The sequence below is a fragment of the Hemicordylus capensis genome, chromosome 15, assembly GCF_027244095.1.
Source record: "Hemicordylus capensis ecotype Gifberg chromosome 15, rHemCap1.1.pri, whole genome shotgun sequence".
In the NCBI taxonomy this organism is placed as follows: Eukaryota; Metazoa; Chordata; class Lepidosauria; order Squamata; family Cordylidae; genus Hemicordylus; species Hemicordylus capensis.
In genome coordinates, this window is record NC_069671.1 from 3,513,014 (window position 1) to 3,539,958 (window position 26,945).

General features: G+C 50.5%; 2 protein-coding genes across 3 annotated transcripts in view; one reads left to right on the forward strand and one right to left on the reverse strand.

Moving 5' to 3' along the window:
- The first annotated feature begins 330 nt into the window (after positions 1-330).
- On the forward strand, positions 331-17,349 carry P2RX2 (purinergic receptor P2X 2). The gene is made up of 12 exons (XM_053280026.1): positions 331-741; positions 4,177-4,312; positions 5,528-5,599; positions 6,076-6,151; positions 6,732-6,825; positions 8,936-9,016; positions 9,857-9,995; positions 13,347-13,477; positions 14,649-14,739; positions 15,929-15,994; positions 16,085-16,162; positions 17,161-17,349. Exons 1-12 carry the CDS (start codon positions 614-616, stop codon positions 17,263-17,265), a joined length of 1,197 nt encoding a protein of 398 aa, XP_053136001.1. The 5' UTR covers positions 331-613; the 3' UTR covers positions 17,266-17,349.
- Positions 17,350-20,884: 3,535 nt separating this feature from the next.
- POLE (DNA polymerase epsilon, catalytic subunit) overlaps positions 20,885-26,945 on the reverse strand; it is a 66,775-nt gene continuing 60,714 nt past the window's right edge. For both annotated transcript variants that reach the window (XM_053280337.1, XM_053280339.1), the window contains exons 47-49: positions 26,151-26,276; positions 24,225-24,314; positions 20,885-23,214 (exon numbers count right to left, since the gene is read on the reverse strand). In XM_053280337.1, the coding sequence (XP_053136312.1) occupies positions 23,101-23,214; positions 24,225-24,314; positions 26,151-26,276 (330 nt within the window). In that variant the 3' untranslated portion in view covers positions 20,885-23,100. The remainder of the gene's footprint in view (positions 23,215-24,224; positions 24,315-26,150; positions 26,277-26,945) is intronic.

Below are 26,945 nucleotides of genomic sequence, written 5' to 3' on the forward strand. Positions count from 1 at the left end.
CCCAGACTGGCAGCGAATCTCTCTCAGCCCTGTCTTGGAGATGCTGCCAGGGAGGGAACTTGGGACCTCATATGCTCTTCCCAGAGCAGCTCCATCCCCTAAGGGGAATCTCTTGCAGTGCTCACACTTCTAGTCTCCCTTTCATATGCAACCAGGGAGGACCCTGCTTAGCTAAGGGGACAAGTCATGCTTGCGACCACAAGACCAGCTCTCCTCTCTCACTGTGCACTGCCGGTCTCTGTCCACAGAGGGCGCCACTGCTCTGGGGATGGGCACAGCTATTGTCTGGCTTCAGAGGAGCCCTCCAGCTTCTAAGCAAAGGTGGCTGGTTCTTTGCAAGAGCAGGAGCTCGCGGGAGAGGCTCTTGGCTGAGTCCGGCTTCTCTGGCGCAGATCTGGACTGCCAAGCCATGGGCAGGGCTTGCTCTGTAGCTGAGCTCACCGATGGGAACCCGTGATGCCAGTATAAACCCAGGCAGGCAGGGGCAGGGAGTGGGGAGCAGCGCAGCCTCTCTGGCCATGCCTCTGCACCTCTAGGGAGAAGAAGAGCGCTGGGGGGGTTGTGTGTCCGCCTTCGCTTCCAGTCCTGCTGCTGCCTGGTTGGGGTGGCGGGCATGGGCTGCTGGGATTACTTCTGGGAGTTTTGGGACTATGAGACCCCCAAAGTGATTGTGGTGAAGAACCGGACCCTGGGGGTCATCTACAGACTGGTCCAACTCCTGATCCTGGTCTATTTCATTTGGTAAGTGTGTGTGTGTGTGTGTGAGAGAGAGAGAGAGAGAGAAAGACCCACATCCTGGGTGCGGATGGGTGGGAAAGGGAAGGAGAGCTGGTCTTGTGGTAGCAAGCATGAATTGTCCTCTTTGCTAAGCAGGCTCTCCCCTGGTTTGCATTTGGATGGGAGACGACATGTATGGGCACTATAAGATATTCCCTTTAGGGGATGGAGCCGCTCTGGGAAGAGCACCTGCCTGCTTGCATGCAGAAATGTCCAAATTCTTTCCCTGGCAACATCTCCAAGATCGGGCTGAGAGAGAGACTCCTGCCTGCAACCTTGGAGAAGCCGCTGCCAGTCTGTGAAGGCAATACTGAGCTAGATGGACTAAGGGTCTGACTCAGTATGTGGCAGCTTCCTATGTTCCGATGGCAAAGCAAATCTCTTTAGCTGGATCCCAGTGTAGACTTTTGCAGAGGAACATAGGATGGGTGGATGGATTGATGTGTATATAATTGCCAGCTATACAAATGGCCCTGTTCAGAGTAAAGGTAAAATGTGCCATTGAGTTGGGGTGGACTCTTGGTGACCATAGAGCCACGTGGTTTTCTTTGGTAGGATACAGGAGGGCAATACCATTGCCTCCTCCCATGCAGTATGAGATGACGCCTTTCAGCATCTTCCTCTATCGCTGCTGCCCTATATAGGTGCTTCCCATAGTCTGGGAAACAGACCAGTGGGGATTTGAACAGGCAGCCTCTGGCTTGCTAGTTAAGTTATTTCTCTGCTGCTACATTAGATGGCTAGTCCTGTTTAGAGTAAGGTAAGGTCAGGATAAGAGACAAATTTTTGCCCTCAAGGAGCTTACCATCGAAACGGTGGCCTTTGATTTATTTCGGTTTTTTTTGCTCATTGTGTGATGAGGAGGCGACCAAAGGGGTGAATGAGCTCCAGGATGTCTAGTGATGGCCTCTCTGCAAAATAGTTTAAAGACAAACTCTACATTTCTTGACAACCCCAAATGTACAATTTCACAGTTAGGCATCATATATTGTTTGTGCATTCTCATTGTTGCAAACGCCTCCACTTTTCTCCGGGCTAAAATACATAAAATGTTTAAAAGTCTGCACAGAAATGGAGCGGAGTTGTGAGGTTCGGTTCTCAGAGGACAGCTTCAGCCGCAAGGAATGTGCTGGCCATTTCTCAGCATCCAAAGGGTTTTACAATTAGGGAGAGGAGAGCTGGTCTTATGGTAGCAAGCAGGACTTGTCCCCTTAGCTAAGCAGAGTCTACCCTGGTTGCATATGAATGGGAGACTTGATGTGTGAGCACTGGAAGAGATTCCTCTTAGGGGATGGATCTGCTCTGGGAAGAGCAGAAGGTTCCAAGTTCCCTCCCTGGCAGCATCTCCAAGATAGGGCTGAGAGAGACTTGTGCCTGCAATCTTGGAGAAGCTGCTGCCAGTCTGGGTAGACAATACTGAGCTAGATGGACCAATGGTCTGACTTGGTATAAGGCAGCTTCCTGTGTTCCTAGGGAGATGGAGCCATAGCACAGAGGTTTTTTGCATGCCGGGAGTCCCTATTTCCCCCTCCAGATGAAGGATCTCCCTGCTCTGCTATGCCATGAATCCCTAGAGAGTTGCTGCCAGTCAGAGCAGACACTGCTCGGTTAGATAGACTAATGTACTGACTCAGTAGATTTCAGCCTCCTATGTTCCCATTTCACATTATCCTGATATCCCAAATGGCTTAATTTGAGCCTGTGTTCAATACCAGAAGCTTAAACCCTGAAAGTATAAAGTGGGGAGTTAATGTAATTTGCACTCTGTTAAATTTGGGCCATCTCCCAGTCTTGTTATTCCAGAGGCGGATACTCTTCTGCTACCAGAAGATAAGGCCGTATTGAATAAACGATTCTGCTGGCTGATCCTACTCTGGGGGAAATAACAAATTCTCCGTGAAAGGCAGCATAGTCAGACATTGTTCCCTGGTGGTAGAAGAATACCAGAACCATCTTCAATTCAAATGGTTCGAGCTCAGCCCCCTTGGCTCCATGCGGAGGCAACCAAAAAGGGGGGATTGGCTTAATTTGAGCCAAACTGGGCCCAGTTCGGATAGAACCGGTTCGGCCCAGTTCGGATAGAACCGGTTCGGCCCAGTTCGGATAGAACCAGTTCGGCCCGCTTTGGATAGAACCGGTTCGGCCCAGTTCGGATAGAACCGGTTCGGCCCGCTTTGGATAGAACCGGTTCGGCCCGGTTCGGATAGAACCGGTTCGGCCCGCTTTGGATAGAACCGGTTCGGCCCGGTTCGACTGGTTTGGGATGCTTGTTAAAAGGGAATCCAGTAAGGAGGAAAGCTCTGGAAAGGGATACCCTTCCCAGATCTCCATGCACACCTTCCAAGATGGTGTCAGGGCCCAAGAGGGCACCGTTTTCCCCACCAGTACAGGACCAAGGGAGGGCAGCAGTGCATGATGGGAACAGCTTCGCACAGGCCCATCAACAATTAGCCAGGGCTTCTCAGCACTTTCCTCCTGGAGTTCTTAAGAGAGCACTCTCTGTCTCTCTGGAAAATCCCTCCCAGTACTGAGAAAAGTGCATTACTTGGTAGAAGTCAGCACACTGGGAAATGACTCTCACATTGAAGCTTTTTCTTGCCAAAGTGGCCACCGGCTGAAAAAACACACAGCAAAGATGACCATTCTACACTATGCCTTCGTTAAAGTCTTGAGCACTGGGTGGTTCTCTGGAAGAGTCTTTGTGAGCATATGCAGAGTGTGTATGTGACCAGTGCCTCCTCTTCTGGATAGCTGTGACCAATCACAGTCAACCTCCACATCGTCTCACACAGAAGCTTCCCCGCTGAATTCTGGGATTGAGAAGGAAAGCATCTGTGTGAGAAGGTGTGGCTTTCTGGTCATGCTGGCGCTGGGCACATGCTTTTGGGTTTCAAATTAAACACGGCAGGACTTGGGGCCTCCTGTCCTATGGAAGGAGAGCTGGTCTTGTGGTCACAGACATGAATGGTCCCCTTTGCTAAGCAGGGTCCACCCTGGTTTGCATTTGAATGGGAGACTACATGCGTGAGCACTGGAAGATATTCCCCTTAGGGAATGGGGCCACTCTAGGGAGAGCATCTATTCATTCATTCATTCAATTTCTATACCATCCTTCCAAAAATGGCTCAGGGCGGTTTACACAGGAAAAAAAAAAAAAAAAAGATGGAACCCTGTCCCCAATGGTCTCACAATCTAAAAAGAAACATCAGATAGACACCAGCAACAATCACTGGGTTCCAAGTTCCCTCCCTGGCAGCATCACCAAGAAAGGGCTAAGAGAGATTCCAGCCTGCAACCTTGGAGAAGCCGCTGCCAGTCTGTGTAAGCAATACTGAGCCAGATAGACCAATGGTCTGACTCAGTATATGGCAGTTTCCTATACTCCTATGCCCTCTGCAGGTACGTGTTCATCATCCAGAAGGGCTACCAGGAGAGCGAGTCGGGCCCAGAGAGCTCGGTCATCACCAAGGTCAAGGGTGTCACCCGCTCGGAGCACAAGGTCTGGGATGTGGAAGAATATGTGAAGCCCCCGGAGGTGAGGACTCGAGAGTGCCCTCTCCAGGCAGAGGAGTGGCATGTGCCTGGAAAACCACGGCCGTGTGATGGGACACAGGGGGGCTCCAGGCTTGATCCGGAGCTGTGGGGTGTTTGGGGAAAGACCCCAGCGGAGCCGCTGAGGGTGCTGTTCCAGACGGAGTACTGCTCTGACTCAGGATCAGGCTCATGCTTACTTGGAAAGGAGTCCGATTCGATGCCAAGGGTTCGACTCTGGATTGGAGTCTTAGATACACCAAGAGAGTGTATGCTGTTGATACACAAAATACCTTTTTGTTGATAAACAAAGTACTGTATTTTGAGCTTCTGTGCAGTGAACTGGTACTGCAAGCTTCTTCTTTCTTTCTTTCTTTCTTTCTTTCTTTCTTTCTTTCTTTCTTTCTTTCTTTCTTTCTTTCTTTCTTTCTTTCTTTCTTTCTTTCTTTCTTTCTCCTTCCTCCCTCCCTCTCTTTCCTGTCCTCCCTTCCTCTTCCCTCCCTCCCTCCTCCCTTCCTCTCTCTCTCTCTGCCTCAGTTTCCCTCCAGCTTTTACCCGCCCTTCTGCTCCCCTCTCCCCTACCACAGTATCCAACCAGCTGCCTTATCCTCCCTTCCTTTCATCTCAGTTTCCCTCCAGCTGTCTTCCTTTCCCTTTCCCTTTCCTTCTTGAATCTCTGGGCCAGTTGCATATCTCTCAGCCTAACCTACCTCACAGGGTTGTTGTGAAGATAAACATAACCACGTACACCGCTCTGAGCTCCTCGGAGGAAGAGTGGGATATAAATGTAAATCATCATCATCATCTCCTCCTCCTCCTCCTCCCTGGATACGGACTTGAAATGTTCTGCACAGATTTAACGGGTTCCCTGGGAGTGCTTGAATTACAGCGGGGTGGGGTGTCTCGCACAAACCCTGCCACACAATGAGCCAAATCATGCTCCCTTCAAAGAAACAGTAGCAAAGGAAGCAATCTGAAAATCTAAAGCCCCCCCCCCCCACACCATCCGACCACAAAAGCCAATAGAATTCTGGCCCAGGACTGGTAGAAAGGATAGTCCATTGCGCAAATGTGCGCATGTCGGACTGGAGAACAGAAAGGCAGAGCTGGGTTCACGGAATCAAGGGCAGGTGGCCATGGAGGCCACCGAGCAGTTCACGACGCAGCAAGCTGGTGGATCGGGGCCTTTCTCCTCTCTCCTGCTCTCTCTCCTCTGCAGGGAGGCAGCGTGTTCAGCATCATCACCCGCGTCCAGGTCACCCCCTCGCAGACTCAGAAGACCTGCCCAGAGGTAGGAGAGCTCGAATCAGACCAAAGTTCCCATCTGCACTGGCTTCACCCCCAATGGGTGTTACTGGAGTGGAAACCCAACGGAAGATTCACGCTAAGCCCCAACCTTGAGTTGAGCTGGCCAGAAAACTCCCCCTTCTTCACTCTCATCTTATTTATCTCTTAATTTAACCCTTGTTTATTTTTCTATGTAAATGGCTTTGAGAACTTGTATTGATCAGGAGGAGGACCAGCGTACCCTGTAAGAGGGATTTCCAGATATTGTTGACTACAACTCCCAGCATTCCTGGATGCAATAGCCTTTGGCTTGGGATTATGGGAGTTGTAGTCAACAACGTCTGGGATTCCCTCTTACAGGGTACACTGGAGGGGACCCCATAAGGCCATTCAGTCCAGAGTCTGAAATGACCTGGCTGCAACCTACCTGGCTTGGCTGAAGCCACCTTCTCACTGGACTCTTGCCTCTGCTCCCCACAGACCACAAGGGTGGAGAACGCTTTGTGCAGCTCCGACCACAATTGTGCCCAGGGCAAGATGGACATGTTGGGGAACGGTGAGTTGCTGTGTCCTCACATGAGAGAATTGTGTCTTCACATCAGAGAGGAGACCTGGTCTTGTGGTAGCAAGCTTGACTCGTCCCCTTAGCTAAGCAGGGTCCTCCCTGGTTGCATATGAAAGGGAGACTAGAAGTGTGAGCACTGGAAGATATTCCCCTCAGGGGATGGAGCCGCTCTGGGAAGAGCAGAAGGTTTCAAGTTCCCTCCCTGGCAGCATCTCCAAGATCGGGCTGAGAGAGATTCCTGCCTGCAAACTTTGAGAAGCCGCTGCCAGTCTGGGTAGGCACAATACTGAGCTAGATGGACCAATGGTCTGACTCAGTATAAGGCAGCTCCCTATGTTCCTAGCCTTTCCTTTCTCTGCCCCCTCTGCCACTTTCAATGTGTGCAAAGTTTGCTTTTGAGAGGGTGATGCCCCCACCAGAGGCACGGGGCATAAGAATACCCTGGGTTGCCCCCTGTGCCTTAGGCAAGCCATTGAGACTCAGCTCCTGTCTGCAGTGTGCCCTGCGGAGTCCAGCAGGAGCTGTGGGAGAACCCGCTTCCATCTGTGTGCCTGTCTTTCCCTCCCCGTAGGAGAAAAGACAGGGCGTTGTGTTGCCTATAACCTCACCGATAAAACCTGTGAGATCATGGCCTGGTGTCCTGTGGAAAATGGAACGGCGGTCAGGTAATGAGAACATCAGGAATTCATCAATGGAGAAGAAGGAGTTTCACTACTCAGATGTGGCTTGGGAGTCTTCCTACCAGAGGAGGTTCACTGGAAGATCTTGATCCAAAAGTCCTAGAGAAAAGTGGTGCTTTCTTTCCTCCAGGGGTGTTAAATGTGGTACTTTTAGGCTGACACCCACTTCAAGAAATCTTTGGGTCAAACTACATGGCATGTTAAATGTGCCTTTGTCCAGTTCAAGGCTGGTTTTTATTCTTAAACTAGTATTTTTAAGCCCGTTATGATAACGGGCGCTAGCTTTCTCTCACGCCTTTAAGTGTTTTTATTTATTTTTTAACCTTTCTGAGGCCGGGGGTGGAGCGGAGGCCGTAGAAATCATTTTAAAAAATGCTGCCGCGGCCGACGCCACCGACCTACCACCCTCCCTCCCAACAGCCGAGTCCACCTTACCCCGGCCCGTGTCAGTCGGGCAAAGATAGTCCTTAATTTCAGAGGCAGAGAGGAGCTTGCAAATAGAGCTCCTCTCTGTGCAAAGGCTCTGCCGGAACTGGCAGTATGGACGTAAAGGACGCAGTAAGCATCCTTTGTGCCCAAAACGCCATTTTGGGAAGAGGCTTTGCAGAGAGAGGAGCTCTGCTTGCGAGCTCCTCTCTGCCTCTGAAATTAAGGACTATCTTCGCCCGACTGACACGGGCCGGGGTAAGGTGGACTTGGCAGTTGGGAGGGAGGGTGGTAGGTCGTTGGCGTCGGCCGCGGCAGCATTTTTTTCTTCCTCCTTCCTGGCTCCGGTGGTGCCGCCAGGCCTCGGCTGGCTTCCCCCGCCACCTCTCCCCCCTGCCTGGCTTTGGTGGCGTGGCCAGGCCTCGGCAGCGGCATCGCCGCCGCCTCGGCCAGTTCCCCCCGCCGCCACATACCCGGATTTTTCGGGACGGCTGCTTCTGGCCGCCCAAGATGGCCACCGGGTGCTGGCGGTCGTGTCTCCCTTGCTCTGTTCTGGGCATGCGCTTCGCGCATGCCCAGAACAGCCCAGGGAGGCACAAACACACGCCTTGGTGTCCGTCCACGGACGGACACCAAGGGTTTTATTAGAGAGGATAGTAAGTGTCCATAGCATAGGCAGACCAGTCCTCCAAGGCAGGCTGACACACACAGTCTGGAGGGGAGGGCTAGTCTACTCACTGGCTTCAAGTAATCGACCAGCAATCCTTGGAAAAATGGTGCTCAAATCACCCAAATTTATTTGATCCAAATCAGGGGTGATTCTCCTCAACCCCAAATCATGCCCTTTATTGCCCTGAGACCTTTTGGAAGGGCGGTATAGAAATCTAATAAATAAATAAATAAATAATAAAAATATTGGGGGGGATTCAATTTGAGGCCGAATCCCTGAATCACCCCCCAATTTGTCCCGAATCGATTCGAGGTCGAATCAAATTGCACATCCCTCATATTTATCTCTGAGACATTTTTCCACACCCAAAATCCCCCAGGGATTGAACCTGGATATTTCCGTGTGCAAAGTCTGTGCTGAGCTAGAGATGACTCCCTGAGTCTAACAACCAGAGGGAGCTGTTCTTTAAAACTGGAGAAGAAGTGCCCTGCCTACTTAAGTCTGCTCTCCAGCACTGAGGTGTGTTTGTGTGTGTGTGGTTCCTTTCAGTTGGGCTTTTGCCATGGACACTGTCTCAGTTTGGGGGGGGCAAGCTTGTCTATGTTTGAATGTGTCTATGTACTGGCTTGGGGGGGGGAGTCACAGTTTGTTTATCTGCTCCTTACTTGCTGTCTTGCATTCAAACTGAGAGGTTCTCCCTCTCTCTGCATAAGAGACTGTTAGCCTGTTGATTGTTTTCTTAGTCTCTGTTCTAGTTAGTCATAAATATTTTATTTATTTTAACCATTTTATTTATTTATTTAAATCCATGTAGACTGCTTTGGGAACCTGTGTTGAAAAGTAGTATAGAAATATTCATCTGATTCATATTCCTAAATATCAAACTCTCATTTCTCAGTTATGCTTCCTGTATAAATTACTCACAGAAGAGAAGTAATTTCTCTGCAATACTTTCCAGCTTGCTTTAGTTCAATAATATTGGTCTTTTTTTCTTGCTAGCGAGAAATTGGGGAAGATGGCGCCAGAGTTTACCATCCTGATCAAGAACAACATCCATTTCCCTCGCTTCCGCTTTTCCAAGTAAGAATGCCGCATTGTCCAGGCAGTAGAGGCTTAGACAAATTCATGGAGGACAGGTCTATCAATGGCTACTGCTCTGGTGGCTATGGGTTCCCTCCAGCCTCAGAGGGACAATGCCCTCTCAATACCAGTTGCAAGGGAGCAACAGCAGGAGAGAGGGCATGCCCTCACCTCTTGCCTGTGGGCTTGTCCAGGGGCATTGCTAGGAGAGAGAGGGCCTGTGTTCACCCCTTTCCCTAGTGGCCCCTCGGAGTGAGGGAGATAATGAAGAAAATAGGAGGGGTCGTGCTGGGGGCCCCCCTCAGGAGCTGGAGTTCTTTGAATCCCTCTGCTCAATTATAGCTTCACCCCTGGGCTTCTCAGAGGCATCTGGTGGGCCACTGTGTAAAATAGGATGCTGGACTGGATAGGCCTTGGGCCTGATCCAGCAGGGCAGTTCTCATGTTCTTATGCTCAGTGCACTAGTATGGAGGTGGTCCAGCAAAGGTCCCTGGCCAGCCCGTGTTGAAGGAAGTTCCAACAGTAGGTCAGAAAACTTGATTATGTGGATACCCTTTGGATGAGGCCAAGAGGCAAATCCACCATCTATGCCGAGGACCTCACTTGCCAAGGACCTCATTTTCCTGACCTCACTTGCCGAGGACCTCATTTTCCCAACTACAACTCTCACCATCCCCAGCCACAATGTCTGTTTTAGTCTACCAACAACCAAAACCCTTGAGCTATGCAGTGTCAACTTGGTTCTTCTCAATCCACTCCGGCAGGGTCCAAAATGGCCATGCGGCCCTGCCTTCAGAGGACGTGTGTGTTTCTCATAATCCTGGCTTTGTCTCCCCCTAGGGGCAACATCAAGGACAGTAAGGATGGCTACCTGCGGAATTGTACCTTCAATGAGACCACCGATCTTTACTGCCCCATCTTCAAGCTGGGCTTCATCGTGGAGCAGGCAGGAGAGAATTTCACTGAGCTGGCTGAAAAGGTATCGATCGCACAACGGTTATCCCTTGGTGAAGCCTCATTGCATCCTCCTTCACTCCCACAAAACGTGGGGGTGGCTACAGGCTTTGGTGCTTTTCCAGAGGTTCTCAGACTTGCCTCCATAGATGTTGTTGGACTACAACTGTCATCATCCCCGGCCCCAATGGCCAAAGGTGGTTGTGTCTGGGGATGATGGGAGTTGTAGTCCAGAAACATCTGGGGACCGAAGGTTGGGATGAGAACCCCTGGTGTGAGGCATAGGAAGCATCTGGGTTCAAATCCTCAGTTATTACTTGAAAGAACACCACCTCCATTGTGAGCCCTGGCCTCCTGTTGAGATCGTCTGGGGAGGTCCGTCTGCAGTTGCCACCATTTCGTCTCTGGTGGCTACTCAGGAATTGGCCTTCTCTAATGCTGCCCCAAGACTTTGGAATGTGCTCCCTGCTGAAATAAGAGCCTCCCCATCTCCGACAGCTTTTAAAAGGGCTCTTAAAAGGTAAAGTATGTTGTCGTCAGTGTCGACTCCTGGCGGCCACAGAGCCCTGTGGTTGTCTTTGGTAGAATACAGGAGGAGTTGACCACTGCCTCTCCCCGCGCAGTATGAGATGATGCCTTTCAGCATCTTGCTATATCACTGCTGCCCGATAAAGGTGTTTCCCATAGTCTGGGAAACATACCAGCGGGGATTCGAACCGGCAGCCTCTGACTTGCTAGTCAAGTCATTTCCCTGCTGCGCCATTAAGGAGGCTTCAAAAGGGCTGTTAAGATGCATTTATTCTCCTGGGCTTTTAATCAGACTTACAGAATTTGTCCTTGTTTTCAAAATGTTTTGTTTGCTTTAAACTGTGCTGTTTTATTGTAAACCACCCAGTGACGTGAGTTTGGGGCGATATAGAAATATGCTAAATAAAAAATAAAATAAAAAGCAAAATAAAATAAAATAAAGCCATGACATTTAGTAGGTGAGCCTGGCACAGTCACTTGCATTTCCTCTGTCTGATCTACCTCACAGGGCTATTGTAAGGATGGGGCACCTCTCTTCGACCCTGAGCTGTTTAGTGAGACTGCAGTGGAAATATGGTCCAGGTCAGGTGTCCCGGGAGCATCCTTTTATGGCCTTCCTCCTGGTCACTGCTTAGAGCAGGCCTGCTCAACTTGGAGTCCCCCAGCTGTTTTTGGACAACAGCTCCCATAATCCCCAGCCACAATGGCCAATAGCCAGGGATTATGGGGATGGTAGGCCAACCTCTGCAGGAGGACAGAAGTTGAGCAGCCCTGGTTTAGAGCCTTCACCTGAAGCTTGACGCATTGGGCTGAGGGCTGATCGCATCCCTCATCCCCTTCAGGGCAGCCTATGCCTGCGGGTTCCTGTCTGCTTCCTTCCCCTGAAGTCCCTGATGTCCACAGCCTCTCCAAGCCAAGGGCGCTGCTATTGCCAATTCCGGGAGCTGGCTGGCCTTTAATTGCCTCGCTCTCCACATCAGTCTGCTTTCATGGCCCCCCTGGGACGGAGCACATCTTCTCCGCTGCTTCAGTCAAGCCGGGTCTGCCAGCCATCCCGGCAGTAATTGACAGAAGAAGCAACTGAGGCGACCCCGAGGGAGATGTTCGTATGGATCTGTGAGGTTACTTCATTCAGCCAGGATCAGATGCTTTTCTCCGAGGTGACAGGAAGAGCCAGGAAAGGCTTTCGAAGGTCCGCTTTCCTTGAAGAGCGTGCACTGGAGAGTTGGTTCTCCCTGTCAGAAATCTGTTGCAGAATTGGCTGAATTCAGCAGATGTATTGATTGACAAGTTTTAGTGTGCCAGCCTTCCAGGACTGGCCCGGAGGCTCCCGGAATCAGCATCAGGATCTGAATAAAGACTTCTGAATAAAGCTGCCTTCAGGAGGCTTTGATGACTTGATATTGAGAAGAATATTGAGGACTAAAACCAGGGCGGTGGAGATTCTCCAGGAATAGCTTCAGTCAGAGCTGGCAATGCTGCTATTTATTTTATTATTATTAATTATTATTATTATTATTATTATTATTATTTAATCTCCTCCTCCTCTTCCTCCTCCTCTTCCTCTTCCTCCTCTTCCTCCTCCTATTCTTCCTTCTCCTCCTCCTATTATTCCTCCTCCTCCTATTCCTCCTCCTATTCCTCTTCCTCTTCCTCCTCTTCCTCCTCCTCTTCCTCCTCCTCCTCTTCCTCCTCCTATTCCTCCTCTTCTTCCTATTCCTCCTTCTCCTCCTCCTATTCCTCCTGTTCCTCCGCCTATAACTCCTCCTCCTATTCCTCCTCCTATTCCTCTTCCTCCTCCTCCTCTTCCTCCTCCTCCTCCTCCTATTCCTCCTGTTCCTCCTCCTATTCCTCCTCCTCCTCCTCCTCCTCCTATTCCTATTCCTCCTCCTCCTATTCCTCCTCCTCCTATTCCTCCCTCCTCCTCCTATTCCGCCTCCTCCTCCTCCTCCCCTTTTCCTCCTCCTCCTCTTCCTCCTCCTACTGCTCCTCCCCCTCCCCTATTCCTCCCCTCCCCCTCCCCCTATTCCTCCTATTCCTCCTCCTATTCCTCTTCCTCCTCCTGCTCCTCCTCCTATTCCTCTTCCTCCTCCTCCTCTTCCTCCTCCTCCTCCTCCCCCTCCTCCCCCTATTCCTCCTCCTCCCCTATTCCTCCTCCTCCTCCTCCCCCCTCCCCCCTCCCCCTCCATTTGTATACCAACCAAAGCATATATCTCTGGGTTGTTTACACTAAAACAATACAAACAAAACAAAACAGTTAAAAAACATTACAATAATTTAAGATTTAAAATAATGCTAAACACTATTAAGACAGTATCGAATTGTAAGCCTTTCCTTTATGCGATTTCCTCCAGATCTAGATCCCCCAAACAGTCCACAAATAATCACAACCATCTCTTATACACCCCAAAACACAGGAAGGGGCATCAAGCTGATGCAGCCAGTAGTTTTATATATATATATATATATATATATATATATATATATATATATATATATTTATTTATTTATTTATTTATTTATTTATTTATGCTGGTCTATGACTGTAATAAAGGTTGATGATGATGATTTTTATATATATATATATATATATATATATATATATATATATATATATATTTGAAATATTTATTCTCTGCCCCTCCAGTACTCTACTGCTTGGGGTGCCTCATGGCGTTAATCAAATAGATACTATGTGAAATAAAAGATTAATAGAGTTAAACAAGTTAAAAGGCCATGCTGAAGCCACATTGAAAATGTGGTTTTCAATGGCTGCCTAATTGGCGGTGCTTCATCCTGGGAAGGAGGCCTCCGTTGGCCTCACCCTGCCCTCACTTTCCTCCCACAGGGCGGCGTGATCGGAGTGATCATCAACTGGAACTGTAACCTAGACCTGCCAGACTCCGACTGCAACCCTCGGTATTCCTTCCGGAGGCTGGACCCCAAGTGGGCTCAGGCCTCCTCTGGCTACAATTACAGGTATCGATGTTGCCTGCCTGCCTGCCTGTAGGGGAGAATTTGAGTCAGCCCCTTATTAGGGATGTATACAGAACCAGTGCGGGGTGCCTCAAAGGCAGGGGGCATCTCTTGAAGGGCAGGGGAGGGTGTTTTGCCAAAGACCACCCTGGTTTGAGCATTCTTCAGCCTGTTCCGGGCCTTTCCCCCTTCTCTGTGGCCATTTTGGAGGCTGCTGCACATGCGCAATGGGCCCTTGCGTGGTCATGACCCAGGCCATGCAGAGGCCTATTGTGCATGTGTGGCAGCCTCCAAAACGGCCACCGTTAGCGGGAAAGGCCCAGAACGGGCTGCAGAACACACAAACAGGGCAGTTTTTGGCAAAACAGAGGTTGGCAGAGGGAGGGGGGAACCTCTGAAGACACCCCCCGTGGCCTCGTTGAAGCCCCCCCCAGGAAATAAGTAGTAAATTTTTTTAAAAAAAAAACATTCACAACCCCCCTCGAACCGAACCGAACCAGGAGGGGGGATTCGAGGGAGGGGCAAAACCAAACTGGCCTGGTCCGGTTTGGGTCTGGTCCGGACTCCAACCGGGCCAGCTGGTTTTGTGCACACCCCTAGCACCAGCTTGAAAGGCTTTGAGTGGGGCTTAGACGAATTCACGGAGAACAGGCTTATCAATGATGCCTCTAGGCAGGGCTGCAGAAATCCACTCATTCCAAATCCCGAATCGAGAAGGGGAAAGAAGAGGTGAGGGGCAACTGGAAATTGGGCTGCTTGCCCTGAGGGCTGAAGATGGCCCTCTGAAAGCAGAGCCTCCCTCCCAAGGAGGAGAGCTGGTTTTGCGGTCGCAAGCCTGACTTGTCCCCTTAGCTAAGCAGGGTCTGCCCTGGTTTGCATTTGAGTGGGAGACTACATGTGAGCACTGCCAGATATTCCCCTTAAGGGATGAAGCCACTCTGGGAAGAGCAGAAGGTTCCCAGTTCCCTCCCTGGCAGCATCTCCAAGATAGGGCTCAGAGAGATTTCTGCCTGCAACCTTGGAGAAGCCGCTGCCAGTCTGTGTAGACAATACTGAGCTAGACAGACCAAGGGTCTGACTCAGTAGACGGCAGCTTCCTGTGTTCCTAAGGCCTGAACCCTGCCAGCCCTAAGGCTGGTGCCAGTGACAGCATGTCCCCTGCTTTGGGCTGCAGGTTTGCCAAGTACTACAAGTGCAAGGGGAAGAGCACACGGACCTTGTTCAAGGCCTATGGGATCCGCATTGACGTGATCGTGCATGGCCAGGTGAGTGCACCGCTACATCTCCAGGCTGACTGCACCGAAGTGGATTCTGTGTCGCAAAGGTAACATTTGCCGTAGCCCCTAAGCCAGGGGTTCCTCACCTTGGCTTTCAACTGTTGTTGCTCCCATCAACCCATTGTGGCTGGGATCATGGGAATTGTAGTCCAACACCACCTGCCTGAAGGGCGAAGGGTATGCCACTTTCCCGCCCCCATGGTGGGATAGATGTTCCCTGCTAACTGAGCAGAGGCACCTTTTCAAAGTGGAGATTCTCTGGTATTTAGCAGGGGAAGCGCAACTGGTTCTCTCCATCCCCAGCACAGCATCCCTCCAGTGGCTGCTGGTGGTGTCGATCTTATGTTTCTTTTTTAGACTGAGAGCCCTTTGGGGACAGGGAGCCATTTAATTAATTAATTAAATCTCTGTGTAAACCGCTTTGGGAACTTTTGTTGAAATGTGGTATATAAGTATTTGTAAGTCACAGTAGAAGTTTACAAATGGAAGCAAAGCTTTTTTTAAACAATCGCCACTGAAGAAGACTGATTCATAGTCAAAAGACAGCTGGCAGACATTACAAGATCAATTGGCTCCCCTTCTGGGTTTATTACAGATATGACAAATATTTATATACCGCTTTACAACAAAAATTCCCAAAGCAGAGGGTGTGTGTGTATGTATAAAGAAATATAAATATGAGCTGGTCCCCTGTCCCCAAACGGCTCACAGTATAAAAAAGAAACATAAGATAGGCACCAGCAACACCCACAGTGCTGGGGACGGATAGGGCCAGTTGCTCTCCTCCTGCTAAATACAAGAGAATCACCACTTTGGAAAGCTGTCTCTTTGCTCACTTTGCAGGGGCTTCCATTTAACCTTCCATTTGGATACTTTGTTGGCAACTGTGTGGCGCTATTTATCCACGCTTCTCCCACAAGTTTATAGTATGATCCCCCAGATAGGAACAATGGAATATTTCCTTGGACTCATTTCTTTCAGCCAGGTATGCAGTGGGCATGTTTCGGAGAGTTTACAGCTCTTTTATGAATCTAGTCATGTTATAGGTGGACACCGTGATGGACTACAGTGCCCCTCATCCCCAGCTCTTGCTCATTGTGGCTGGGGATGATGGGAGTTGTAGTCCAACCCCACCACTGTGGCTTCGAGGCTGACGGGTCCTGTCCCTTTTCTGCAGGCTGGGAAATTCAGCCTCATCCCCACCATCATCAACTTGGCGACTGCCCTGACTTCGGTGGGAGTGGTGAGTATCTCAGCCCCGACTTTGCTTTGTGGCCAGAAAGGGCTGTTCCTGCCAGGTGCTGAGCACACCTTTCTCCCACCCCCTCGCCAGGGTTCCTTCCTCTGTGACTGGATCTTACTGACCTTCATGAACAAGAACGAGGTGTACAGCACCCGGAAGTTTGACCAGGTAGGGGATCCATCCACGCTAGGGGGTGCTTGGGCTGGAGAATCCAAATGCCACCCCCCCTCCCCCTATGGGGCATTCTCTGCTGGGACGGAAATGAACAGGGACTCTGCCCAAGCGACTTTCAATGATCCTGCCACTCGGTGGTTTTCTGTGAGGAACCCTTTTCACGTGGTTTCCTTGACACTAGACACAATAATAAAATTAAGATTTATTATTATTATTTAATAAATACTACTACTACTTCTACTACTCCTACTACTAATATTTTTTTCATTATTGATATACCACTGTCTCTGTCCTGTGTCTACAAATATCGAAAAACCAAAGCGACCCCATTTAGATGTGCAGTATAAGGCATTCAATGTCCCCCCCCCGCCATTGAATTTCTATACCGCCTAATATAGAAATCTCTAGGCGGTGTACAGATTAAAACCTAATGTAAAATATTAATTTTATATTAATAATATTATTAAAATAATATTTAAAATAATATTATTTTTAATATATTAAAATATTAATATAAAGTTCCTAAAACAGATAAAAATCACAGTAGATAAACACACACACGAACGACATACATGCCATGATGGAAGCACCGTTGCTCAGTGGAAGAGCCCCTGCTTTTTTATTCATAAGGTCCCAGGTTCAATCCCTGGCAGCATCTCTGGACAGGGCTGGGAAAGACCCTTATTTGGAGTTCTGGAGAGCTGCCAGTCAGAGCAGGCAGGCAAAACGGACTTTGACATCCCACTCTCTTTGCCTTGATTCCACCCATCCCCTTTCTGGGTTGGTTCCACTGTTCCATGTAACAATGATTCCCAGATGCTGTTGATTACAACTCCCATCATCCCCAGCTGCAACAGTCTTTGGCTGGGGGGGATGATGGGAATTGTAGTCAACACTTGCTGGGAATCCCTGTTACAGGGAACACTGGTTGGGACCTTTATCAATCAGCCCTTGGTCACTCATGTTTCGTCTTTCCTCCCATTTCTGGCCAGATGTCCAAGCGTCCAGAGGGGACGCCAGTGACGGAATTCAGCACCAATGACTCAGGCACGCAGGCCTCCTCACCGGAAGATTCCAAAGTCCCCGTCCGCCTCTGAGGTTCCACGCCAGCTCATGCATCTGATGAAGTCACCTCTTCCCCGTGGAACTCCGCGCCACAATAAAAATAAGTTAGTCTTTAAGGCTGAGCAGAACTGTTTTCAAGTTCCCCACCAGGGTTCTCCATGGCTCTGGGCTCCATTTCTTCACGGTCTAAAGTGTCAGTTCTATAAGCGAGCCAGTGTGGTGTAGTGGTTAGGGTGTAGGGTTAGGACGGGCGAGAAGATGGAGAAGATTTATATACCGCTTTTTAAAAAAAGTGTGCCGGCACTGCGTAGGACAACTGGGGGAGTGTGCTGATAGCTGGGGGGGGGGGAGTGCCCTCAGTCCAGAAGTGGTGGTGAGGTGAGCAGAGATGTGCATGAAACAAATGTTTCAATTCGTTTTGAATTCAAATCAAATTCTAAAAATTTGTTTCAGATTTGAATCAAATTCAAATCTGGTCCAAAAATTTGATGCAAATTCGAATTGAATTCAAAGAAACTCAACCCTGTTTTGGTGCCTTTTTACAAACCAATCAGGGGACCTGAATAGTTTTTCAAAGGTGCCAAACAGCTCTCAAATTGAATTCGAATCTAATTTTGAAAATTTGATTTGAATTCAAATCTAATTGCCCTTTCAAGGTGTGATTCGATTCAAATTCGAATCACTCGAATCGCCCAGATTCAATTCGAATCAAGTTGCACATCCCTAGAGCAGAGAAGGAGCAGGGATGGACCCGCTCTCCTTTGTGTTAAAAATGCTGCAGAAGCCCTTGGTTTTAAGGGGATTGTACAGCGATTCGGAAGCCGAATCATGTTTCAAAAACATCCCTACCCAGGAACCTCTTTGGGTGACACAATGGGAGAAAGGAGAGATATAGATGTAATCAGAATAATCCCCCCCTTCAGAAAATGAGACTCCCTGTTGTGTCTTTGCTTGAGTGACTGACCCAGGTTCTTTTCAATCAGGCTCTACCAGGGACTAGTGATTTTATTGTTACTAGTCCCCAGCCACAGTGGCAAATAATCCAGGATGATGGGAGTTGTAGTCCAACGGATAAAGGCTGAAGTTGTGCAACTTTGCTTTAGAAACAACATTGCATGCTGAAAAGTGGAAGAAACAAGCACAACAGAAGAGAGGAGGAACGGAGGAATCATGAGCGATTCGGGAAGGATTGTATACGAAAGGGATCGTATACGAAAGGGAGCAGACTGTGATAAGGAGGAAATTTTGCTGTGTTCACTTGCTGCTCACATCTCCGTCAGATTGCTGCACACAGAGGAGAAAGAACGAGGACACATTTGCCCTGACTCTGTTAAGTGCCCACGGAGAGCGCGAAGTCCATTAGAAAAGCACACGGAGATAATTGAGTGAGCTCAGATCGCATCAGTAATCAAATTGCCGGGCTCTTTTGCTTCCAGAGAAAATCCCAGCGCACTACCAGTTTCCTCTGACTTGCCAAGGGGAAGTCAGCTGTTGAAGCCTTTGGGGTCCATGCGCCCCCGCCCCCCCAGGAAACGACCATTCAGTGAAGGGGAGAAGTGGGATTTCTGCTCTATGGGGAGGGGGAGAGAACACTTAGCAAGGACACACTCCCCCCAAAAAAACTTGCGGGTCTTTGTGGAGGGGAGAGCGGGAGCATTATCTCAGAGGCAGGAAATGGAGTTGCAAGACGCCACTAGTAGCCGAGAGCATCGCCAGCAAGGGGGAGGAGAGCCAGTCTTGCAGTGTTGAGCAAGAATTCTTCCCTTTGCTAAGCAGGGTCTGCCTTGGTTTGCATTTGGATGGGAGACTACATGTGAGCACTGTAGGATATTCCCCTTAGTTGAAGGGGGGCATGGCTCAGTGGAAGAGCATCTGCATGCTGGCATGTAGAAGGTCCCAGGTTCAATCCCTGGCAGCAACTCCTGCAGAGGCCTGCCTGTAACCTAGGAGAGCTGCTGCCAGTCAGTGTAGACAATCCTGAGCTAGATGGGCTAAAGGTCAGACTCAGTATAAGGCAGCTTCCCATGTTCCTAGGCCCCTGGACCGACACCATGCACCTGATCATGTAGACACGCTAGGGGATGTACTTAAATGAATGACAGGAAATGCCCTCTGAAATGCACCCCCCTCCTTCCAAATGGCTGTTGGCCATTCAGAAATGCCACGCATTCCGTGGCCATTTGGAAGGAACTGGGGCATGTCAGTGGACATTTCCTGTCATGCGTTTTAGGATGTCCTGAAAGTAGTCCACCCCAGGGCTTGCATGCTGACTGTCCCCAGTTCCCTCCCTGGCAGCGTCTCCAAGACAGAGCTGAGAGAGACTCCTGCCCGCAACCTCGGAGAAGCTGCTGCCCGTCAGAGTAGACAATACTGAGCGAGATGCAACAAGGGTCTGACTCCGTACGAGGCAGCTTCCTACATCCCAATATTCCCTCTCCTACTCAGCTATTAAAAAGCCACCTAATGGCACAGTGGGGAAAGGACTTGACTTGCAAGCCAGAGGTTGCTGGTTCGAATCTCTGCTGGTATGTTTCATGTTTCCCAGACTACAGGAAACCCCTATATTGGGCAGCAGCGATATAGGAAGATGCTGAAAGGCATCATCGTCTCATACTGCACGGGAGGAGGCAATGGTCAACCCCTCCTGTATTCTACCAATGACAACCACAGGGCTCTGTGGTCACCACGAGTCGACGGCACAACTTTAGCTTACCTTACTCAGCTACTAATGGTATAGGGCAGGGGTGTCAAACTGTGGCCCTCCAGCTGTTGTTGGCCTACAACTCCCATCATCCCCAGTCACCGTGTCCAGTAGCCAGGGATGATGGGAGTTGTAGGCCAGCAACATCTGGAGGGCCTCAGTTTGACACCCATGGTATAGGGGCTTTTCCTTCTCAAATGGCCATTTGTGGGTCCTGACTCACCAGTTGAAGACCAATGGTTTAGGCCCGGGGTTCCCAAGCTAGAGGGTCCAGCTATGGTTGGACTACAAATCCCATCACCCCCAGCCTCAATGGCCACTGGAGATGCACAAAGCAGAGAAAATGCTCCCGGTTGCCTGACTACTCGAGAGGAGAAGTTCCTCGGCATCTCCTGAGCACTTTGCCAGCAAGAGTGCAGATTACCTGCCGGGGTGGGTGGGTGGGGGAGAGCCTCTTTGCCAAGATGTTTTCACCTAGCACTTCTGACCAGCCTTCCCAGGGAGAAGAGAATCAAGCAGCCCAAAGACTGGGCATTAATTCGATCATGCCTCTTCCACAATCCAATTAGGTTCAAGTTACTCTGCCCTGGTGGGAAAGCTCCAGTTACCAGTCTGGGAGGAAAGGGGGCGAAAAGGCTGCTGGATTCGGTTTCCCAGGGATTTAAGCGAGTCAGTGGCGAGGAAAGAGCTCTGCCCCTTTCAAGCAGGCTGCTGTGCTTTCGGATTGGGGGGCCCGCGTGGGCCCAAGCATTACTTGGGAGGAGGAGGGGAGAGGCTCCCAAGCGAAGGCGGGTGGAGAAGTGGCTAGGCCAGCCGTTCCCAAAATTAATTAATAATAAAATAATAACATTGTGATATTGTTGTAAACCGCCCAGAGATGTAAGCTTGGGCAGTATAAAAATATGTTAAATAAATATGTTAGATAAATAAAAAAATAATATTAATACATATTATTAATGATAATAAACTTTATTTGTTAGGTGCCCCATAACAAATTGTTCTCTAGGCAGCTCACAACATAGGATTAAAACATGCAATAAAAAACCCATAACACATTAAATCATAAACAGACAAAAAGGGAGAAAACAAAAAACAAACACAAAGCAGGTTAAAAACTCATTTTAAAACTAAGTTCCCAACCTTGGGGTCCCATATGTTCTGGGACTACCATAATTCCCAGCTGTGACGCCTGGGAGACAAGCTGGTCTTGTGGGAGTGAACATGAGTGGTCCCCTTTGCTAAGCAGGGTCTGTCCTGGTTGGCATTTGGATGCGAGAGTGCTGTGGGATATTCCTCTTGGGGCAGGGCTGTATTGGTCACGGGCTTGGAATGATGGGGGTCACAGACCAAAAATTGTGGAGTGTCCTCTCTCTTCCTGTTTCCCTGCAACTGGTATTTAGAGGCATCTTTCTTCTGAGGCTGGTGGCCGATAGCTCTCAGACTAGTAGCCATTAATCTGTGGAACTCTCTGCCATGGGATGTGGCAACAGCTGCCAGCTTGGATGGCTTTAAAAGGGGCCGAGACAAATTTGGGGAGGACAGTCTACGTTCCCCACCTCCAGCTCCATCTCTGGCTTGTGGGCTCCCCAGAGGCCTCTGGTGGGCCACTGTGGGGAACAGGAGACTGGACCAGATAGGCCTTGATCCTGATCCTGCAGGGCTGCTCTCATATAGGATCATGACCCAGAAATCAGTCTGTGGGAGAGGCGGCATCAGGGAGTGGGCTTTGGTCTCCTTCCATTTTGCCCGGGTCTGCCCAGGAATCTCTGGAGTCCATTAGGAGCACTAATGCCTCACTCACTTATTTATGATCAGTGGAAACTGTTTTGTACTCTCCACTCCTCAGAGTAGGTCAGGGAAGCTGCCCCCACCCCTGAAATTGATGGGCTAATGGGCAACTGGAGAAAACATGCTTGACAGTTGTGGGGAGAGGAAGGGGGCTGGAAGGAGGCAAGGAAATGGCACTGTGAGGCCCTAAGTCGGGCATCCTGGCACCTATGGCTAGAGAACCATTTCAGACTAGCCCCTTTTTGGCGGGGGGGGAGTTGCTGTATTCCTAGGCAAGTTCTACTGCATGGAAGCAATTTCATGGCTACACTGAGAAGCTAGCTTTCCTCAGGAACATAAGAAGCTGCCATATGCTGAGTCAGACCATTGGTCCATCCAGCTCAGGATTGTCTACCCAGACTGGCAGCAGCTTCTCCGAGGTTGCAGGCAGGAATCTCTCTCTCAGCCCTCTCTTGGAGATGCTGCCAGGGAGGGAACTTGGAACCTTCTGCTCTTCCCAGAGCGGCTCCACCCCCTGAAGGGGAATAACTTCCAGTGCTCACAATTCCAGTCTCCCATTCATATGCAAGCAGGGCGGACCCTGCTTAGCTATGGCATTTGGCCATTGTGGCTGGGGATGATGGGAGCTGTAGTCTTAGCAGCAGCTGGGGACCCAAGGCTAAGAACTCTGGGGGAATGGGATAAAGCCACTGCAAGTGTGAACACAGCCCCCCAGTCCACCAGAGGAGTAACTTAATTAGCCCATCGTGAATGAGCAATATATCAGAGGCTTTAAAAAAAGAAAGAAGGGGAAAAAAGGGACGGTTCTCTGGAAATCTGGAATGCAGACACCAACACACTTGCCACATCAACTCCATTTACACTTAACTTCCTTGTTACACTTAGCCACATCCCATTTGTTTTAAGAAACTTAACTGTGAAGAGTGGAAAAATCAATTCAGAAGGTCCAAATTACGGGCAAGGGCCGATTTGGAAAAACAAACATTTATTTACAGCATTAACACACACACACACACACACACACACACTCACTCTCTCTCTCTCCACCCCCCCGAAATAAAACAGAATAATATATGGGCATCCAAAGAGCCCCATAATCCACAGCTTTCCTCCCATCCTGACCCACAGCTCAGCAAACAGAGCAGAAGTGCACACCCCGCTGGGCTCGTTCCCGGAGTCTGGCTGGTCCGATGCCGCCGCTCTCTGGATGGCAGGACCCGCCCTGCCTGCTTGCCTGCACCCTGGAGCAGACGCCGTGTCTCCCCGGATCGCTGCCCCCAACACAACAGGATGCCACCAGCCTGGCCCGGGAAGGAGCTCCGGGGTCCAGGGCGGCAGCCAGTCCCAGGGGGCTAGGCCTGGCCTGGGGGAGGGGCTCTCAGGAGAGAAGACGGGGGTTCATCTGCAGCAGCCAGTTGATGTTCTCGAGCAGGAAGGCCATGTTGTAGTGCTGGGCGATGCTGCGGAAGACGTTCAGCTGCTCCAGGAAGGTCTGCCAGGGAGGGAGGCAGGCGGGTGGGGGTTGTTTGGAGGACAACACATTTGTGTCGGCACAAGGAGCCTGGGGACAAGCCCCATAGCATGCTGGCCACGCCTCTTCCCCTATGCCATCACCCCGATCCAGAGGGGGGAAAGGCCACTGCGGGAACAGGCACCTGGCATCCCCTTGTCCTCTCTGGTTGGCCAAGTGCTTTCTCCATCAGCTGGATGCTTCCTTTATCTACATCAAGGGGCATTTGTCCCCCCCCATTCCATTTGGGGTATTTGACGGGATATTTGTCCCCCCGCCTCCTCCGGCAAGGGGCTGCATTAGGGATGTGCAAACCAGATAGAAATCGGGGTTGGACCAAATGTGTCGGGCCAGTTCGAGAGTGATGAGCTCAGTTACAATTGGTTTTTTTTTTATTTTTTTAAAAAGAATGACTTACCATCTGGACTTACCATTGCCGAGGGCTTCGATAGTTTGGGGGAGGGCGGTCCTCTGCCCCCCACATCTCCCCGGGCCCTTTCGGCCCAGTTTGTGTGCACGGCGGCCATTATTTTTGCCACTGTGCACATAGAGCTGAAACAGCCTGGGGAAACTTGAAGGGGGTGGGGGGAGGTTGCTGAAGCACTCGACGGCGCTAAGTCAAAAAACAATTGTAACCGTGCTCGTCACCCTCGAACCGGGCCCAAACTGGTTCTAATTTGAGCTGAGGCAGGCCCCCCTGTTCAAGGGTACAAAACCGAACACGCCCGGTTTGGTTTGAATCCGGTTCGGATTCGAACCGGACTGGGCAAACGGGTTTTGTGCACATGCCTAGGCTGCATGTCGATGTCTTGGTAGTGGGGTGGGGAAGGAGCAATGGAGTGGGGCGGGCGAGGGGGTGCCTTTACGTCCCCTTTTGTCTTGGGACATTTGTCCTGTCCTCTCCGCTCCATTGTCCCTACATGCATGTGTGTGTGTGGGGGGGGGGGGAGGATGAGTATGCCTGCATCCAAAGCAGGGGTGTCAACACGTACCTTGGTGGGCAAGAGGAGGTCAAAGTCCCCAGCGCAGCTGCAGTAGACAGACATGTGGGTATCCTTGATGCCTTTGCACTTCAGGCACACCTGCAACAGACGTGGGATCAGGAGTCTGGCACGTCTGGAAGCTTCATTTGCTGCCCTGAGGGGCTCATAACTGGGGACAAACTCAGCGTCTCTCCTGAGCACAGAGCCGCGGGGTCAAAAGCAACAGAAAGGCTGTTCCCCACCCCGAACCTCACAAACCGCGTCAACAGGTGGGCATCCACTCAGCAGGGCTCGGGATGCCACGGGCCAGACTCCGTGTGCCATTAAGAGAGAAAAACAAAGCCAAGGGGTGCAACCGAAGGAAACTGCAGATGTCCGTAGGCGACTCCAGCAAGTGAGCCAGGCTGCATGGGAGGAGAACTGGCCTTGTGGTAGCAAGCAGGATTTGTCCCCTTTGCTTTGCAGGGTCTGCCTTGGTTGGCATTTGAATGGGAGACTATAAGCGTGAACACTGTAAGATACTCCCCTTAAGCGGGTGAAGCTGCTCTGGGAAGAACATCTAGGTCCGAAGTCCCCTCCCTGGCAGCATCTCCAAGATAGGGATGAGAAAGAGTCCTGCCTGCAACCTGGGAGAAGCCACTGCCAGTCTGTGTAATACTGAGCTAGATGGACCAAGGGTCTGACTCAGTATATGGCAGCTTCTACGTTCCCTATGTATATTATAGACAAGAAGCTAGGGTAGAGGGAGGACAATTCAGCCGGTGTCTCTCTCTACACCAGGCCTGCTCAACTTAGCCACCCCTCCCGCCGCTGTTTCTGAACTACAACTCCCACAATCCCTAGCCACAGTGGCCAATAGCCAGAAATGTATGGGAACTGAGTAGCCCTTAGTCAAGGCTACTGGAGATGGGACTCCATAGGCATCCATTCTCAACCCCAACTCCTCCTATTGACCACTAGGGACATTAGGAGTGGAAGTGGAAAGCATCAGACTGCCCCCTTGTTCTCTCTTGTATCTCGATGTCCCTTCTGATTGGTGGACAGATACTCTTAGGAGACTCCCTTCTTTCTTCTCTCTGCTCCTCCTTCCCACCATGAGGTAGCTAGTACAGGGTGCAGGCCTTTCTATCTATGTTGGAAACTTCTTCAAGTATACCTTGACATACCTACAAACTTCTTCAAGCAGCAGCATGCTGCCTGGCACTCCCTGTGGCGGGGGATCGGGTCCACCACTCACCTGGCCTCCGTGGAGCCCATTCTCCGGTGGCAACCAGGTGAGTGGCAGAGCCGATCCCTGCCGCTAGATAGACCAATGGTCTGACTCAGTATATGGCAGCTTCCTATGTTGCTACTAATTTATGCTTAAAGGTGCCTCTCGCCGCTCCCCTGGGCTTCTCTGCTAAAAAAGGCTCTTAAAAAAAAAGGCTCTTAAAAAAAAAGGCTCTAAATAAGAACCGGGCTTCTCTGCTAAATAAGGGGCCGATCCCCTGCAAAGGCCAGTCTAGACAAGCAGCTCATTCCCATGGTAAAACTGCTCCTGGACACACCCACCCTGCATACTGTTAAGTCAGAGGAAAGCATTCTAGCCTGTGGCCCCTGGCTTGTTGGCTCTGTGATGGGATGTTTGGCCTCAACACAAAAAGCAAAAACCTACATCCATTCCTCCCACGCTGGGGTGCAGACTGAACCTAACGAGAGAGCTGAGTATCTCGGGGTCCCCAACCTTGGGTCTCCAGGTGTCCCTGGGGAGTTGCAGTCCAACAATGTCTGGGGACCCAAGGTTGGGTATCCCTGCCTTAGAGGCACATTCCTGCTAAGACACACGGCAGCGAGGCTGTCTGCTCTCAAGGAAAGTCAAGGGCCAGCTCTGCACAGATCCCACCGGCCCGAGTAGGCCAGCAGGGCAGACTGCCAGAACAAGCTCCTCCTTCTCACCAGGTCTTGAAGGGTGAAGGCCATCAGTTTCTTCTGCAGGGCTTCCACCAAGGCCATCTCGATGGCTTCCAAGTCGTACTGGGCCTGGCAATTGGAGCACACCCAGTTAGGCAGCATGGATCCATCCTGGAAGGCAAGAGGCAGGCAGGGAGGGAGGGAGAGAGAATGGACCATGGCTCTGAAATCAACAGGCTCTGAACATAGGAGGAGAGCTGGTCTAGTGGCAGCAAGCAGGAATTGTCCCCTTTGCTAAGCAAGGTCCATCCTGGTTTGCATTTGAATGGGAGACTATATATGTCAACACTGTCAGATATTCCCCGTGGGGATGGAGCTGCTCTGGGAAGAGCATCTAGGTCCCAAGTTCCCTCCCTGGCAGCATCTGCAAGATAGGGCTGGGAGAGACTCCTGCCTGCTACCTTGGAGAAGCCGCTGCCAGCCTGTGTAGGCAATACTGAGCTAGATGGAACAAGAGCCTGACTCGGTAGAAAGCAGCTTCCTATGAATTGGGCAGGCAGGGCATGATGCTGCAAAGCACCGGTCCCGATCCCAGGAGCTCAGAGGGCACTCTGCTTAGGAGTAAGGAGAGGCCACTGATCCAAGTGTCCACACTGAGACCTTTCAGACACACAAGGAAAGGTTCCAGGACATGAGATTTGAGAATCATGCTAAGGTGGCAAGCTATGTTCCCTGCTCCTGGGAGCGCCGGACTTCTTGTGGTAGTGAGCATGAGTTGCCCCCTTTGCTAAGCAGGGTCCACCTTGGTGTGCATTTGGATGGGAGACTACATGCAAGCTC